Source organism: Schistocerca americana, chromosome 7 (assembly GCF_021461395.2).
Source record: "Schistocerca americana isolate TAMUIC-IGC-003095 chromosome 7, iqSchAmer2.1, whole genome shotgun sequence".
NCBI lineage: Eukaryota > Metazoa > Arthropoda > Insecta > Orthoptera > Acrididae > Schistocerca > Schistocerca americana.
Window position 1 is genome coordinate 227,553,378 of NC_060125.1, and position 18,598 is coordinate 227,571,975.

The window sequence follows — 18,598 nt, forward strand, 5'->3', positions numbered from 1 at the left end:
TAATTAGGTGTGCTTTTAATTTGCTTTTGAACCAGTTGGATTCCAAGTTTCTTGCTTTACATTAGGTGGAAATCTGTTGAACAGTTTTGCAGAGCACGTAACTGCACTCTCAATAAGGAGGTAACATCCAGTCCTGCTGAAACTGAATTTCATTGAAAAAACACTAAGGAGTAAATGTAATGGGAACTTAAATCAAGTGTTTCAGGATCCTCGAAAATGTCTCTGCAAGGTGTGTACTTACCTAATTCACTCAATATTCTTATTGCTTGCTTCCAATGAATTAATACTTTATTTACACTTTAGGTGTACTACCTGAGAAGATAATCCCACAACAGCAGGGAGTTAGAATATATTAAATAACAGAACACACTTGTCTTTAGGGCAACACAATGAGAGTTAAGCTAAGGGGCCAAGCATTCCAGGCTGCAGTAGGGCGAGCTTTCTCTGGTGGTATATTCCTATCTTCTTCTCCTTTCCCCTCTTTTCCTCATCTCATACCACTCAAGTTACAGGGCCATAGCAATGTAGGTCTGAGTGTACATTCACGTGGAAGAATGAGAACAGAAGTTTATTAGCTCTGATATTGGGCTCCAGTTCTAGTGTATGAGCCAATCCACTGCGCAATGTCTCCATTATATGATGGACATTTATCTCTATTCATTCTGCTGATTTTATTTAAAAACAGTATTAATCCCTAATCATCCCTATGTTTTATTTAGTTATAGGAATCATATACACTGCCTGACAAAAAAAGTGAAGCGCCCAGAACTCAAGGATGTCTGTCACTTTGTACACATATCACTACTGGTAGACGTGTAAATGATTTACAGTTGCAATTCTCTATGACAGGTAGAACACTCACAAGAGTGCATTAGTGCTGTTCATGTTTAATGTTGTTTCAACTTCTGGTAGAGGAACACAAACAGCATCAGACGTTGAGTGTAAAGGATACGGAGATGATGCATACTCGGACGGGGCACGTACGTATTACATGTCAGAGTCATATCCAGATGTATCAGAGGTCCCATATCACTCCAACTACGCATGCCTCACACCATTACAGAGCCTCCATCAGTTTCAACAGTCCCTTGCTGACATGCAGGGTTCACGGATTCATGAGGTTGTCACCATACTCGTACACGTCTGTCTGCTTGATACAATTTGAAACTAGACTCATCCGATTGGATAACATGTCCCCAGTCATCAACAGTCCAATGTCGGTGTTGACAGGCCCAGGCAAGACGTAAAGCTTTGTGTTGTGCAGTCATTAAGAGTACAAAAGTGAGACTTCAGCTCTGAAAGCCCATATCAATGATGTTTCACTGAATGGTTCATACGCTGACACCTATTGATTGCTCAGCATTGAAATCTGCAGCAATTTGTGGAAAGGTTTCACTTCTGTCGTAACAGATGATTCTTTTCAGTCATCATTGGTCCTGTTCTTGTAGGATCTTTTTCTGACCGTGGCAATGTCAGAGATTTGAGTTTTTACCGGATTCCTGATATTCATGGTACACTCATGAAATGGTTGTAAGGGAAAATCTCCACTTCATTGCTACCTCGGAGATGCTCTGTCCCATCGCTCATGCACAGACTATAACGCCACTTAAACCTTGATAACCTGCCACTGTAGCAGCAGTAACTGGTCTAAGAAACTGCCGCAGAAACTTGTCGCCTTATACAGGTGTTGCTGACAGCAGCACTGTATTCTGCCTGTTTACGTATCTCTGTATTTTAATATGCATGCTTATACCACTTTCTTTGTTTCGGTACAAATAAGGAAAAGGAGTGGCCTCAGCACTGATCACTGAGGCATCCCCTATTTGACCATGCCCCACTCAGACCCCACATTGCAGCCATTCTCAACAATGTGGATAATGACCTTTTGCTGTCTGTTGTTTAAGTAAGAAGTGAATCAATTGTGAGCTACTCCCTGTATTCATAATGGTCCAACTTCTGGTGCAATATTTTGTGATAAACACAATAAAATGCCTTAGTTAAATCAAAAAAGGTGCCTCATATTCAAAACCTTTAGTTTAACCCATCCAGTAACTCACAGAAAAAAATAGCATTTTTGGTTTTTAAACAACTTCTAAAACCAAACTATACATTTGACAGCAAATTATGTGAAATAAAATGATCAATTATCCTTACATACACAGCCTTATCAATTACTTTAGCAAACACCGATGGCATAGAAAGAGGTCTAAAGCTGTCTAAATTATCTCCTTCTCCCCTTTTATAAAGCAGCCTTACTACCAAGTACTTTAATCGTTCAGGAAACTGACCATTCTTAAAGGAAAAATTACAAATATGGCTAAAAACAGGGCTAACATGTGCAACACAGTACTTCAATATTTTGCTAGGTACTCCATCATATCCATGAGATTTCATTATTGATTCAATCTCCCTCTTCTCAGTATCACAGAGGAGTATTGCAGACATCAGTCTCAGAAGGGCACTTTCCAGAGAGTTATGATTCTCTGTAAAAGCTAAGTTTTTATTTAATTCACCAACAACGCTCAGAAAGTGAATGTTAAATACTGTACATATATCTGACTTGATCAGTAACAGAAATATTTTTATTATGAACTGACTTTGTATCATTGACTCTGTGCTGCTGACCAGACAGGTCCTTTATGACTGACTATATAGTTTTAATTTTATCCTGTGAATTAGCTATTCTATTTGTGTACCACATAACAATACTGTTTGTAATGGGCTACTGTAGCTCGATTGTGACTACTTTTAACATTTTGATGTAATTCCCACTTTGTTCTATACGATATCCTTATCCCATTAGACAACCACCCAGGCTGTCTTTTACTGCTAGTACCCTAGAATGCTCTAATGGAAAGTAACTTTCAAAGACCATGAGAAATGCATTAAGGAAAGCATTATATTTGTCACCTATGTTATCGGCACTACAAACATTCCACCACCTTGTTCCTTAACGAGATTTAAAAAGCTCTCTATTGCCTTTTGGATTAGCTTTCCTACATAGTTTGTAATTATATTTACAAAAGCCTTACAAAAGGCTTTTAGCATTGAAATTTGTGCTTCATGGTCTGAAAGGCCATTCACTGTTTTACTAACAGAAAGGCCATCTAGTAATGAAGAATGAATAACAATATTGTCTATGGCAGTGCCACTGTTCCCCTGCACCCTGGTTGGAAGAAACACGATCTGAATCAGATCATATGAATTTAGGAGATCTTCCAACATCCTTTTTCTTGCACAGTCACATACAAAATTAATACTGAAGTCACCTCAAATAAATAATTTTTGGTACTTCCTTTAAAGCGGACAAAGAACCCTCTCTAGCTGTAGCTTGGGCAGAAATGCTCTGAAGTCAAAGTTAGGGGACCTATAAACAACAACAATTAGAAGTTTAGTACCACTAAATTCAACTCACCCTGCACAGCATTCAAATACCTATTCAGTGTTGTGCTGTGATATGCCTATGGAGTCAAATGGAATACGTCTACCCCCCGCCCCCCTACATGGCCACTCCCCCACTCTGCAAAGAACTCCTCGAAAAACAGCCACTTAATCTGTATCCCAGTAAAGGAAGCCTCCGAATTGTCAAATTATTTAACTGATGCTCCGATATGCCACCAATGTCAAAGTCAACATCTATAGGCAGTTCACTAACTTTATCTCTACAATTTCTTTTATTTTGATGAAATATGCTAATTCCTCCACTGCTTGGATTCCTGACCTCCTTTGAAGGTAATTCCTTTGTTTCCTTTGTTAGAGGGACTTCATTTAAGCAGGGATACCTATCAGCTGACTTCAATCTAAAAAAAGATGCAGCTGTAACACCAACTACTACAGGAATTTTCCCATGAGTGTTCCCACGATGCACTACACTGTCACCTATAAGCTTTGCCAGCCTCCCCTTCCCATACCTAATGAGGTGCAGGCCATGTCTAATGAAAGCCGATCTACTGATAGACCCTACTGGCATCACTGCAACGTGAGCCATGCCCTCTGTCATCAGCACCTTCTCCAGTCCCATGTTAACACGACTAACAGCAGCATTAAGATGAGGCTGATCATGATGCTGAAACAGTTGTTAAGATACTCCCATGGCTAGCAAGATCTTCAAATCTAATGAATAGAATATGTGTGGGGTCAGCTCAGATTCAAACTGTGTCCCAGCACAAGTATCCAGGATACCGATGACAATTACAACAGCTGTGGGCCAGCTTCCCTCAGGACAAGAGACAATGGGTTTCTAACACACTTCCCAACAGAAGCAATGCACATATCCCGGCCAGAGGGGGTGTAATGTCATACTGATAAGTGGGCCTATACTGCCACATTCTCTGTCAATTTGTCTCCATTTTGGAATCACTGCAATAGCGTAATGTACCCTCTCAAACTGTGAAGTTCATTAGATTTTCTCCTCCCCTTATGTGTGCTTCACTTCTTTTGTCAGGTAGAGTTCATTGTGCTCTCTTACAGATCCAGTCTTACACAGAGAGTTCCGCTACTGACTTACCTGATGCACATTATGGCCAGCATCTAGCCGATAGGGTCCTCCTTTACCACCCAGGCCAGCTGTATCACGCCCACCAGTGCCTCCAGCCCAAGTGTTACCACCCACATGAGGAGCCCCAGTTTCATCAACTTTGCCATGCTTTGGTGCAGTGACATCCTTATTACTAGGTCGGTCTAGTGTCATCTGTAGGTGTTCCCTACCTGTTGAAAAAGGCTTTATAATGTTTTAAGCCAACTCACAAAAACAAATTACACAACATTGTATTTAGAATGATGTAAGGCTTACAATAACATGAGGTGAGTTGTGTATTGTAATGAACTCTTTATCAGTTAAGTTATGCATGTTCTTAGGCAATGTTCTTGACTAACAGATTTAAGCTGACTTGACACTCCAACAATCATAATCGTGATGCTGGAAAACTCTCATGTATTAAAGCATTAGGAATGATGATGTGGGTTACACTCTTTAATGTTTGAAGTGTTTTGGTGAGCCTCCTGTACATTAAGTCAATGGCTTGAAATTGTATGTTACGAGACAAGTAACTTCTATTCTATTCTATGTAAGATGTTTCATTACCTTTAATTAATGTCCTAGCTTCCTGCTTAAGAAATAGAGACAATGGACAGACTAGGAGGAGGAGGAGAAGGAGGGGGAGGAGGAGGAGGAGGAGGAGGAGGAGGAGGAGGAGGAGGTGGTGGTGGTGGTGGTTAGTGTCTAACAGCCTGTCGACAAAGACGTCATTAGAGATGGGAGCACACGCTCAGTTGAGAGAAGGATGGGGAAATAAATCAGCCATGCCCTTTGTCAGCGGGAACATCCCAGAATTTGCCTGCAGCTGTTAAGGGGAATCAAGGAAAACTTAAGTCAGGATGGCTGGATGCAGGTTTGAACTGTCATCCTCCCAAATGTGAGTCCAGTGTGTAGCCCCTGCGCCACATCACTCAGTATGGACACATTAAGCACAGTCAATGAAAACAAGACTCCATGTCATGTACACACTACCATAATATCTGTGCAGCTCCATGGAGCTAGTCACCACAGTTTTTCAATCTGCAGCAAACCACTACAAATACACTGTTAATAGAGGAAGAGGATCTTGAGTTAAGTTCACTGTATTGTTAAAGCTGAATGAGAAAAGCAATTTTTTGCATGTAAAAGGATGCAAGCACAGGAACTTATACTCTATAAAGTTTAAATACATGTGGTCTTCCATCTTTTCTTCTTTTTCCTTTTTCTCAAAACAATTATATAAAAGAGTTGGGCCAAGTTCTCTGCTTTGGGAGTAAGATGATAAATCAACCACCTAAAATTGTACTAAGCAAAAAGATAAGAGAGATTTTATTGAGTTGAATGTTTCTATTTTGGATTTTTATATATATATTTTTTATTTTTAAGACCTCAATCTGCATGATTGTTAAAAATTAGAGCAAACTTTTGTCAACATTTTCATAGTACTACAGTACATATAAAATACTTTAGAGAAAAACATACAATAAAAATTTTTAACAGTGTTCAACCAAACTGAAGGTTATCCACTTACCTGGTCCTATCATCTCTTTCCATGCTGCTGAAGATTTTGCCAGGCTAACTAGTGATGTTTCCCAAAGACGAATACAGCCTCCTGCATCAAGTGTAGCAACTCCACTTTCACTGGTTGCAGCAATATATACTGGCAATTCATTGGATGCATACAGCCATGCCATCAAAGGAGAGACTGTTACTGCCCTATAAAAAAAATGCAGGAGCCAGGGAAAGTTACTTCATCTTCATGTCTTTTGTTATGTAACAGACCGAGATTCACCAAGTGAAGGGCATAATATGTCTCTTTAATAAACACTGCAATACACTGTAACTTTCTTGGGTGAACATATATTCGTGACTATGTCTTAATTTTTGGCTTAAACTAATCACTTTATAATGGAAGATAACTGACCTACAGAAGAAATATGTTAACAGAATTATTAATTAAATGATTAAAGTGTGATTCTAAGTCCTTTCTTATTTAGTCTGAAATTCATTGCACCTTGCTTTATATAGCTGCTTTTCTGTTTATGCTACTCAATTTTCTTATTTTCGAAGCAGGAGATACCTCTAAATTTCAACATGCAAAGTCAAAATTGCTAATAGCTTCCTCAATGGGAATATAAATGTCATTAACAAGGTTACATGATTCTGTTCTGGATTCACAATAAATATTTTTGAGTAACAATTTGGGCACAGGGAATTTCCAGGAATCACATTAAGTTTCACTCAGGAAGCTGTTTTGCTCGCACTTAACAAGGATGAATGTTGAAGTTTTGTTCCCCTCAAACCTTTAAAAACTGGCTTTTTATGAACTGTTGAGTGGATCAGAGCATTTTTTTTTTTTTTCCAAAAATGTGATCGTACTCCAGAATACATTTTCTTCTTGTCATATTCACAAACGGATGATACAGAAGGACAGTGGCTCCTTCTTCAGACAGAAGATTTGAAGGGAAGGAAGAGAGGTGAAGGAAAAGGTGTGCAGAGGTTTAGGGAAAGGGGTACAGTTAAGAAAAGTCACCCAGAACCCTGGGTCGGGGGAGAGCAATCAGTCTTTACTTCTCATCCCGACCAGTAAGTCTCCCCCAACCCAGGGTTCTGGGTGGTTTTTCTGTACTGTACCCCTTTCCCTAAACCTCTCCAGCCCTTTTCCTTCACCCCTCTTCCTTCCCATTCAACTCTTCTGCCAGAAGAAGGAGCTACTGTCTCTGAAAGCTTGTAATAGTGAAATCCTTTTGTGTGTGTGTTCCCCCACCACCGCTTGGTGAGTAGACTTTTTATCTATCCATTTAATTATTATTATCAATAATTGATTATTTTAGAAGAACTTACTCATAATTTACGAAGTTTGTGTATCTTCACCAAAATCATTAACACTGGAGCATCATTACTTGTATAACGTGATAAAGATTTGAGAATGTAGTCAACATTACAGTAGGTAACTGGAATGCCAATTTGTTTTAAATCAAAACTTACATATTTTTACATTAATTTTTGAATGATTTATTTAATGAAATTTATGATAGAAAAACTTTTAGCTTTGAAAAACAATTTATTTAAAATCTTTTGCTCATCCTGCTGAATATGTTGTCACATTTAAATTAATTTTAACAAAATTCTTACATAATAAATTATGAAAAATTGGAATTGTAACAAGATTAAAATAATTAGGCAGTGTTACGTGTCACGAATCTGTATAAGAGCCAGTGTTAGGCCAATGTGGGGAGTAGTCAAGTGCAGCAATTGTGATAAGCATACGAGTTGCTGGAAGTCAAAATTGTTAATAAAAGAGATAAATATGTGACCTGAATGTGAACATTTATTTCAAAAGTATGTACAAAAATGAGAGAAGAATAATCCTGGACTATTTCTGCAAAAGGGAATGAAGAATTATCACCATCAACAATTGCCAGCAATATTGAGGATTTCAAGCTAAGTACACAAGAAACTGTGTCACATTTTAGGTTTCAATATCTCTCTCTCTCTCTCTCTCTCTCTCTCTCTCTCTCTCTCTATCTCTCTCTCTGCATCATCTGGGTCATTTTTGCACAATTGAAGGTGCCTAATCTTCGTACAATAAATATTAGGGTGTACTACTTCAGGTCAGTTTGCGGCCATCTTCAAATATACCAAAGGGAAGGAAAGGAAGATCATTAGAGAAAGAGCATGAACTCCGATGGGAACATGATGAGAATGGAAATTGGCCCTGGAATTTTCATAAGACTCATCATCGGAAATGGCCTAACTTGTATAGAAAACCCTGGGAAACCTAAATCTGGACGGCCAAAGAACACTCTGAACCCTCATCCTCCTGAATGCTAGTCCAGTGTCTTGGGCACCATTTTTGGTACACCAAACATGTTTCTGATGCCTGTATGTCAATGACTCTCAAAACAAAACATTATGTAACAATATTTGAAAAGGATAGTTGCAACTGTCCATATAGCAAAGATGCTGAATCGCAGTTAGGCACAACAAAAAGACTGACACAAAATAACCTTTCGATCAACATGGACTTTGTCAAAAAAACATTTCATAATACTGTTGCATTCCATACTGTATTTTTCAATGTTTAATGAAATATTGTGCATTGATAAGAATACAGAATTTATAATCATCTTCTGCAAAGGGGTATCTTTACTCACTAGTTAATCTCATACGTTTTAGAGCTCATTGTTACATGTTCACATCCCCTATTATTGAGATGAATGACTAAATCATCTCATAAATGTTACAGTTCTAATTTCCCTGCTCCTCTGAAAATTGTTGTTACATGTTAACTCCTTGTGTGGTTATATGAATGTTTGGCACAAAATATTTGCAGTTGTAAAATGAGTAATTATTATCGAGCATTTTACATTAGTCGGCATACAGTACAGACTTGAGGCACATATGAATTGAATGAGTTGAGGAATGAAGAATTATCACCATCAACAATTGCCATGTCATTCTTTTATAATATGTCTAAAGGTTTTAGTTTTATAGTAAGTTTGGAAATAAAGTGAATATATACACGTGTTTAAGTACCTTGCATGAGCTACTCATTGTTTATGCTGGTAGCTTTAAATCTAATAAACAATCTACAGCTTGTCATCTGTAAATAACTATTTTTATTTTATTTTTCTGCTTATTGTTCATTTCTGACTGAAAACTGCTATAAATCAGGTTATTTAGCATGTTATTTACAGCTAATGATGTTGGGGTATTTTTCTCCCTTGTCTGTGTTGAGGTAACACTTATTTCTTTTGCTGTTATTGTTACACGTGCGTTTTGTAAGATCTGTTCACCAAGCACTGTGGCTGCGCCGTGTTCATTTGTTTTGTTACATGTTTTTTAGGATTTGAAGTGTTGTTGATGTTTGTGATGTTTAGCTTTGTGTGTGTGTGTGTGTGTGTGTGTGTGTGTGTGTGTGTGTGTGTGTGTGTTTGTTTTACCAGATTATGTGTTGCCTGTTTTTGTATTTAATTGTTTTTTTTTATGTACTGTCATTGCATCATACCCATTCCCTTATGCAACTTGTTTTGTTTTGCTCAGTTCTTCTGTGTAGTCATGTTTACTTATACATGTTTTGTTCAGTCTGTGTAGTAAGCATATGAAACTGGTATGGGGTGATTAGGCTGTTTATGAATGACCGTGCTCACAATTGTTGGTTTCCTTTAAATTGTGAACTCATGTTTGCTGTTTCTCTGTGTATGGAGAGGTCTAAGAAATTGAGTTTTTCAACTGTTTATGTTTCAATGGTGAACTGTATTTGTGGGTGAGTAGTGTTTATGTCCTTGTGAAATTCTTTTATATAAGACTGTGATTCGTCTATTACACAAATTATATTGTCTAAATATCTATACCAATATTTTATCTTGTACTGCTTTGGTTTATTTGTTTTGTTGAAGATTTCATTTTCTGTGGGATTGATGAAAATGTCAGCTAGAAGGCACAGCCTGGGGATCCAATACATAGTCTGTCTAGTTGAGAGTAAAACTTGTTATTGAATATGAAGTAGTTTTATCCTGTGATGAATTTGGTTATGGCTGATATTTCTTGTATGTTTTTTGCAGGGATGTTTCCTTGTACTCTTAACTTTCTTTCCATGAAGTTGGTGGTTTTTTTCTGTTGAAATGTGTGTGTACACGTAAAATGAAATTAATATTTCTGTGTTTGGTACGTTTTCGTTTCTTATTTTTTCTATTAAGTCACTTGGCTTCTTTACGTTTCTGTTTTTAATCTTTTTGTATATTGTTTGTAGCATTGTGTGTGTCTGCTTGGCTAAGTAGTCTGTCGGTGCATTGGTAAAGCTTATCAGTGGACATACTGGATATTTGATTTGTGAATTTTAGGCAATGATTTTAGAGGGATGGACCTCAGAGTCCTTCTGTATCATTTTTTTAACATGCATGTCTATGAAACTTGTTTCTAAGTTTTTCAGAATTTTCTGTATAACAAATTATTTAGGACTAAAGGGGACAACTCACCAAAAGGCAGAAGTGCTGCGTCATCGACAGATACATACACAAAAGGTACAGAGCTTTACTTTGCTAGCTTTTGAATTGGAATTGCTTTCTGAAGTTGTAGGAGAAACATGCATGTTTCTTTAGTATCGGTTTGTTGAATCATGTGATGTTGCTTTGGATGAATTTTAATGTTTTGTCAACGTATTCCTTTTCTTTTATGAGTACAGTTGAACTGCTCTTATCAGATTTTGTGATAATGGCATTCTCCTACATTAATTTTTTGTGTACCTTTCTGCAGATTTTATCTTCAGTTGTTGTTATCTTTTCTTTTAAGGTAGTTTTGTTCTCTTGGATTATGTGTTTTATTTCTGTGGTGAATAGTTCTCTTGTTAAGTTGCATTGAATTCAGATGTGTTCAGTCTCTCTTGTTTCTTTTTGATGTATTCAGTTTCTGCCACGATACTCTCTATTGTTCTGTGGGACACCACTGTTTATGTTATGTTTGGGACCCTTTCCAAGCAGGGTGCATTCCTGTTGAGATAAATTTATGTCTGTTAGATTAATCACCCTTTTGTGAAAGGTTTGTTTGTTATATTGATGTTGTGACGATGGGCATTTGTGTGACTTACCATTTTTGTGCATTTATTTTGTTGGATTATCGGTTTTCTTTCCATTATGGTTCTGCATATGTTTTAACCCTGTGCATTAACTTATCAAAGAATCATCTATAATTTATATCATATGCTAGTTCTACATGCAATCTGTATAGTACAACATTCAAGGCTTGTTTTTTGAAATAAAGATACCAGATTTCTTGCTTCACCCACATGATTTTGGCTTTATGTTTTGTTCACTGTGCTGCACATGTCATGTTGTTTACAGTTATGATTGCAAAGCTGGGTATTATTTTATACGCCAAACAAACTTTGTTGAATTTTACATTAAGTATTATTTTTTGAAGTTTAAGGTTGGCACAAGAAAAATACATGACTTGGTGTACAAATAAGCATCTTGTGAATGTTGCACTTCAAATATGCATGTCACATCTAAAACAAACACACCACAAAACAAATGAACACCGCAAAACTATAACAACAGGTAATGGTGGCAGAAACTCTGTGCTTGGTGAACAAATCTTATAAAATGCACATGCAATGAAAATGATGAAAGTAATAAGTGCGACACCTCAATACAAACAAGGGGGAAAAACACCCACAAAAACAGCAAAACTGTAAGTAACACACTAGGAAAACCGATTTATGGCAATTCTCAGTTGGAAATGAACAATAAAGAAAGAGAGAAAAAATATTTTGTGCCCAAAGTTCATATAACTTACACAAGAGGTTGACGCATAACAATTTTGCAGAAAGAAAATAAACAAATAAACCAGTAGTGACCCACGTAAGATTCCATCCCACGATCTGGGCAAGCAGCTGTACAGCGCACCACAGAAATCGTAAGACACAAGCACTGGCAGAGGCCCCCACTTTCAGTCGCACGCACAGCCTCTCTGTGGTGACAGTATACCAGCCAGCTGAGGGCTTATAGAGTTGGGCCTGGCAGTCCTATGTTTACTCTTAGCCGATGTGCCTTGAAGTAGTATGCCAGCCACTCTGTGGCAAGTGTTTTGCTGTACCTATATTCTTGAAGTAATAAAGTGTTGTGATCATTATTATCTGTGTGTCTTGTAGACAGAACACACTGGCAACAAGGATACAATTGGGTTTTCATGTGTTTCATTGTGCAATGGCTTTTCACATTGGGTTTTTCTTATTATGATGTGAAAGCTCTGCTTCAAACTTTGATGCAACAGCAGACTGAACTTCTTACGGTCATGTGACAAGCTGTGCCAGCATTGCTCTCTCTACCTTTTCCTCCAGCTGTGTTTTCTCCTACATTCCTGCTGTTTGAGGTGGTGGAAAATTCGGATGTATACGAATATGTGACGGATGTGGGGGTATGTTGTGCACTGTTTTTATTATGGATTTCTCCCGCCTTTTACCACATGTTGTGGCAGTTGGCCCCATTACAGGAACCTTCTTCATTGTCTTTTCACAATTTATGCTCACTGTTGTCTGCCTACTGTTGCTGCTGCACAGATGTTGTGGTCGCTAGGTTTGAAGCCTACCAACGCCAGAAACAGCCCCATCAGTCTTATTGTGTCTGGGCTGTGATTCACCATGGCCTTAGTCTCAAGTGCCATTTTGTCACACCCACATCAAAAGAATGTAATGCAGATGACATGGTTCACAATGCTATAAGGAATTCTGGCAATGGGCCTTCCAATTAGAAAACCCTTCCCTCGACGAGGTGGTGCCTACTGTCCAATGGTGTGAGGTCTCACACACATGACAAGGAAAAAAATTCTCAGTATTTTTCCGGATCTCCCGATTAAAAATACGTTTTCTCCAGGGTGAAAATACACTTTTTCCGTCCTAAAAGTGACACTATACTTTCCCTCGGAACTGTTAAACTTATCCTTTGAATGGATATGGTTTTATACATCAGCGTAGAATTTCCTGGCACTTTAGAAAACGAAACTCAGGGGGAAGAAACACGTTTTGGAAAGATCTTTGATGTGCAGCAACAGGTAAGCTGCATATTTTCATATTACGAAAGTATAAATTCAGATTCCACCAACAGGAAAAGTTAATGGTTTACATTAATATATATAGTGTTGCTACAAGAAAATCAAAGCTTTCACATATAATATTTGTATTGAAGATTAATAAGCTACAAGAGAAGTTAAGCTTTCACATATAATGTTGATCTGTTTAGCGCATGTTACACATTAAGATACATCACACAAATATGCCAGTAAAATTTTTAATACCGACATAAATCTCTGATCTTCTGGGCTCGAAATTCTTCTAAATGACTTGTCATCAAAGAGTTGATTTTTAAGAGAGAGCAAACGCTCTGTGATTTAAGAAATTCATTGTACATTCTTAAAAATAGTTCATCTTGCGTAAAAGGAAATTTAATTTGAAAATCACGCTTTTTGAACAACAATTCGCAATATTTTCCTGGGACCTGTTAGAAATAGATTCATTTCAGCAGTTGCTAGAGAGCGTAACATAAGAGGCATCACCACGCTTGCGCAGCTACGGTGACGTAGGAAGAGCATATGTTCATATATGTAAAACATTAAAAGATCTTACATAATGTAATAAAAGAAACAGGACATCAGAGGATACTCCAAGAGTGTTGGAATTTCGTGAACCATACTAAAATGCACAGTTTGCTTTAAAATGCACATTCGTACGTCCAGATTCCCAATGACATAGGCCTCGACCTGATGTGAAGCTTTTCAGTGTGGTTTTCGGGACATAAATTTTCTTGGAGTAGCAGTACTGTATTATCTTATGTTCGGTTCTTTATTATGGCATAATGCCGTACGTGCTAGAAGATGGCAATGTGCACCTGAAATGCAGCAAACAGTTGAAACTAGCCAACAGAGTGGAATTAAACACTTTGCTTCAAATAAATTGACTGCTTCAGCAGGAAAGCTTAATAAAAACCAAATTTCTTTAGCAAACCGACAAAAATAGGTTTATTGTTCTGCAAGGTGATTAATGCTTGATGGTCAGAAAGGTGAAAATAAAATAAAATCTGAAACTAGTAACATATTTTAGCCTTCCGTAATTATGTGAATGTATTATAATTCACTTGATAGCTCCTGGACACACAAATCCGTCTTGTTTTCATTTGATGTGACCGCAGTAAACGAAGAGGAAACAGAAAAATCACTAAATGTAAACACGGGCCACGTGGACACTACTACCCCCCTGCCCCACTATAACTCAGATAGATCTGAAAAAAAAAAAAAAAAAAAAAAAAAAAAAAAAAAAAAAAAAAAAAAGACTTCTCAAGAATAAGTTGATTTTGTAGCACACATCTTCCTGAAGAGTCTGATACATAATACATATATTCGAGTAAATGTAAGACACGTTATTTGGTCTTAAGTGTACAGTGCAGTGCCACGCCTCTTGAAACAACATTCTTATACTGCACGTTACTGGATTTCGCTCTGTGGAACTCAAACGTGTATATTTTGTACTGGATGCCATCAAAATATGTAAGGACAGTGGAAATTAAAATGTAGTACCTCTCCTGCTCCCAGTCGATTAATATTGGATAGGATTATTTGTAACCAGGAGAACAAGAACTCTTCAGAAAATCTGGACTCTTTATTGCTTATTAGTTAATAACTTGCTCTTCTGTGTGACTTAAAATTAAATACAGGATACCTAAAACCGGTGAAGACAAGAGACAGGCAAGACAGTACACATTTCTTCAGTCCTTAGGTCCTAGCGATTTTCCTCTCTAATCCTGCTACAGCTTTACATGGCATGCTTTCCTTTCAGCGAAAGAACTATTACCTCATCGAAGTTCGTCAAATGTTTTGCTACCTGAAAAATAGAAATGTCATTGTTTAATACTGAAAAAGCTGTTAATACAAACAGTACCCAAGACTGGTGTGGATTCTCGATCTGATTACGTCTATTTTGTCACTGTGTGCTGGATAAAACAAAATAGTCCTTTCTAATATTGCAGCAGTTGTAACATACACCAAATAAGCGAGACTGTTTTGGCAATAATGATCATCTTTATAATACGACAGAATAAAATTCACAAAATACCAACACGAAATACCTATTTAGCCTACTACAAGCAAAAAGCTTTAAGTTAGTAAATAGTTTCACATTTCATTCATACACTCCAGTTTCTCATGCACGAGACCGAAAAGTAGCAGAACGAAATTTTTGTATAAATTTGGAATCGTCATATTCTTCCATAATTTGTGTGATGTCCCCGTTTCTTCTCCTTTCACATTCTAACAAACAGTCTTGTCATCACTAATTCTGTAACTATTCCTACCACTGTCAAAACTCATTCTCCGGTTAACTTTACTAACCCTACCACAATCATCGGTTTAGTTATCCAGTGATTGTTCTCCGGTTAGGTGTTATTATGTGTTCGTACAATGCGTTTTCCGCGCTACTCTCAGAATGGAACTTAAGCGGCTGCTAGCCAACTGGCCCTGTCTAGTGTAGCGATCTGGCCAAAAATATTCTGTCACAATTTCACTTTCTTGGATACACTGAGAAGATAATACGTAATCTTTCTGACCTGTTATTCCTGTTAGTTGTTTATTTCCACTCTAGTAGTCTGAATCTATGGATTTCGCTAGTAATCATAACAACGGTGAACATTCGAAAACTGAATCAACCACATAAACAAGCAGCAGTTGGCATTCACCAGTTCGGCTTTATTCCGCTCAGCTCGTATAGCTCCATCCCATTTTATCTGCAGGAAAGTTTATTTCTAGGTGATTTGTGAAACAAGGTTCTTTTCCTCAAGAATATGAATTTGTCCCCCCCCCCCCCCCCCCCCGAAACTGCCGCCTGGTTTGACCTCCCCCCCCCCCCCCCTTTAGATCCAGGCCTGCTGCGCAAGTGTGACTCTGGCAGCTTGGGCGCGCCAGTAAAATTCATCCAGGTACCATGTGGCTGGTTGCTGCTTACACAGCCAACAGTCACATTTCTGTAGCCAGAAGTGGGAGAAGGTACTACTCATACAAGACTCAACCGTATTTGTGCATGAGCCCACTCATAACTGATTAAATGAGTCTAATGTTAACATTACACAAGAACTCATAAAAGAAATTCTGACAGACACAAAAGCAAGGGTGAGATTCAGAGGAGCACTGTCAGAAGAATTTGAGATCAAGACTGGTGTTAAACAGGGAGATGGATTCTCACCATTGTTGTTCAACATAGCACTGGATGAAGTGATCAGGCAGTGAAGAGCAATAAACAAGGAAATAGGAATACCAAAGACCCATGCGGGGGACAAAAAGGACAACAGGGCTCAAGTGGACTGCCTAGCCTTTGCAGACGACATAGCAATAGTAAGTGAGACGGAAGAAGATGCAAAGACACAACTCGACAACTAAAGTAAGGTAGCCAGAAAGGTGGGACTGAGGATCGCCTATAACAAGACAAAGACGTTAAATACCACTGCAGACTGGGAAACACCGGAAGGCAGTGTGCAAATGGTGGACAAATTTAAATATCTGGGAGAATTTATAACAGGAAGGAACAGGAGCAAGGAGGGAATAACAGAGAGGATAAAGAAGATGAGGTCAGCCTTCTGCATGATGAGAGACATGTACAATAAAAAGAATATATCCACAGAGGCAAAGATACGCCACTACAAGGCAACGGTGAGGAATGCAGTATTATACGCTGCTGAGACGATGACGCTAGGAAGAAATGGAGCAGAACAACTGGAGAAAGAAGAGAGAAAAATACTAGGTCCCAAAAGAGGTGGAGAGAGGTAGATGCGAAGACCTAGGGAAGAATTGTACCAGAACATGAGAACAATATCCGGGGAAATCAGACTCAAAAGGGCAAGGTTTGCTGGACATGTAGTTAGGATGAGTATGGACAGAATGACGAAGAGAGAGTGGGAAACAACAGGGAGGACAAGGGGAAAGACAGGAACCAAGTGGGTTGTTGAACTTCAGAAGGACTGGTTGGAATTGGGAATCAAGGTCGAAGGAAAGGAAAATTGGAGGAACAAATATACACCGACCAATATGCCGGAGATCAATGACAGAGATGAATACAGGAAAAGATTAGAGTGTCACCAGTGGAGCCGACAGGAGAAACGGAAGAGCAGGAGAGAAGAAGAGAAAGAATAAAGAGGTTCTGGGAGAAGAAGAGGAAAATGCAGTCCACGAAGGGGCTACCCGTGGTCCTACAGAGGCCGTAACGCAAGAAGAAGAAGTTGTGACATCACGTTCACCGGAGGCAATTTGTTGTTATGAAGCATTGCATAGTCTTCCAAAAGCCTTTGACACACTTTGCTGTTGGCAGACACTTGTACGAGCACTGTGTTATTTTACATGGCACATTTCCTTTGCAATTTCAGTTATATTTTCATTTTTTTCTCTCGTTCATATTTTAATGCTGCAGTATTAGTCTGCAGTAGCAGGATACAGTAATATACTTTGTTAAAGTATTGGTTCTTACCAGTCAAAATTACAAAAATTTAACTGAAAACTAAAACAATGAAAAATTCCTGGAATTCTAAAAAATTCCCAGGTTTTTCCCAGTTTTCTCCCCGATTAAAAATTCCTGGGTTTTTTCCAGATCTCCCAGTTGTTCCGGGTCAAATACACCCTGAAACACTTTCGACTATTTTGCTTTACTCTCACCCCATATTCTGATCTAGCTGTGCATCCATTCCATACAACAGCACCTGCAGTTCTCCTTCACTACCAGTCATCAGTGAATGATATCATTGATATCCTTGCCTTCTGCACACTAATCCCAGTTTTGGACCTTTCTTGAATTTCCTTCTTTTCTATGCAGGTTGAACAGCAGAGGAGAAAAACTGATTCCCTACCTTATCCCCTTTTTAATCTTAATACTTCTATCTTCTTCCACTCCTCTTATTTTTCCCTGTCAATTTCTATATGATCACATCGATCAAGTTCACCAAATCGCGTTAGACAACCATCAATTATGCCGTGAGAGATATGAGAAGCTATGGGCATATCTGAAGAACATGTTTGTCACATACTGACTGAAAATTTAGGGATGAGAAAACTGACTGCACTCTGGGTGCCACAGTTGCTCACTCTGTGCCATCTCACACCCCATCAGTTGCCCTGGGGAAACTCCATGACTTGCTGTTTGGACTGCTTGACTCACCAGATCTAGCCACAAGCAAGCTTTTTTTGTTCCCTCAGCTAAAAGTTGAGCTCAGAGGACAGAAATTTTCATTGAAAGAAGAGGCCATCAGCTTCATAAACAACTACACTGCCGGGGTGGGGGGTGAGGAGCAACTATATTTTTCATAATATTATCTTTAGAAGTTTCTTTACAGTTACTGTACACCATGGACTGTCCCTTCAATCATAAATGGTTTTACTAAGTACATATCTATCCAGCACCTGGTCAAATTTCTTTTAAACTTGTGCTATAGTTCTACATCATCCTGGCCAGAGCTAAATGTTTCTTCAAGTCCAGTATTGATTTATGACCCAACTGCCCCTTCACATAGTTTGCTGAAAATATAAATCTTTGCACTTTGGTAAATATTGTTGCTA

General features: G+C 38.3%; 1 protein-coding gene across 1 annotated transcript in view; it reads right to left on the reverse strand.

Annotated features, from left to right (window-relative positions):
• Positions 1-18,598, reverse strand: part of LOC124621879 (von Willebrand factor A domain-containing protein 8) — a 264,064-nt gene that overhangs the window by 41,831 nt on the left and 203,635 nt on the right. The window contains exons 26-27 of the mRNA XM_047147344.1: positions 6,048-6,232; positions 4,508-4,707 (exon numbers count right to left, since the gene is read on the reverse strand). Of these exons, the coding sequence (XP_047003300.1) occupies positions 4,508-4,707; positions 6,048-6,232 (385 nt within the window). The remainder of the gene's footprint in view (positions 1-4,507; positions 4,708-6,047; positions 6,233-18,598) is intronic.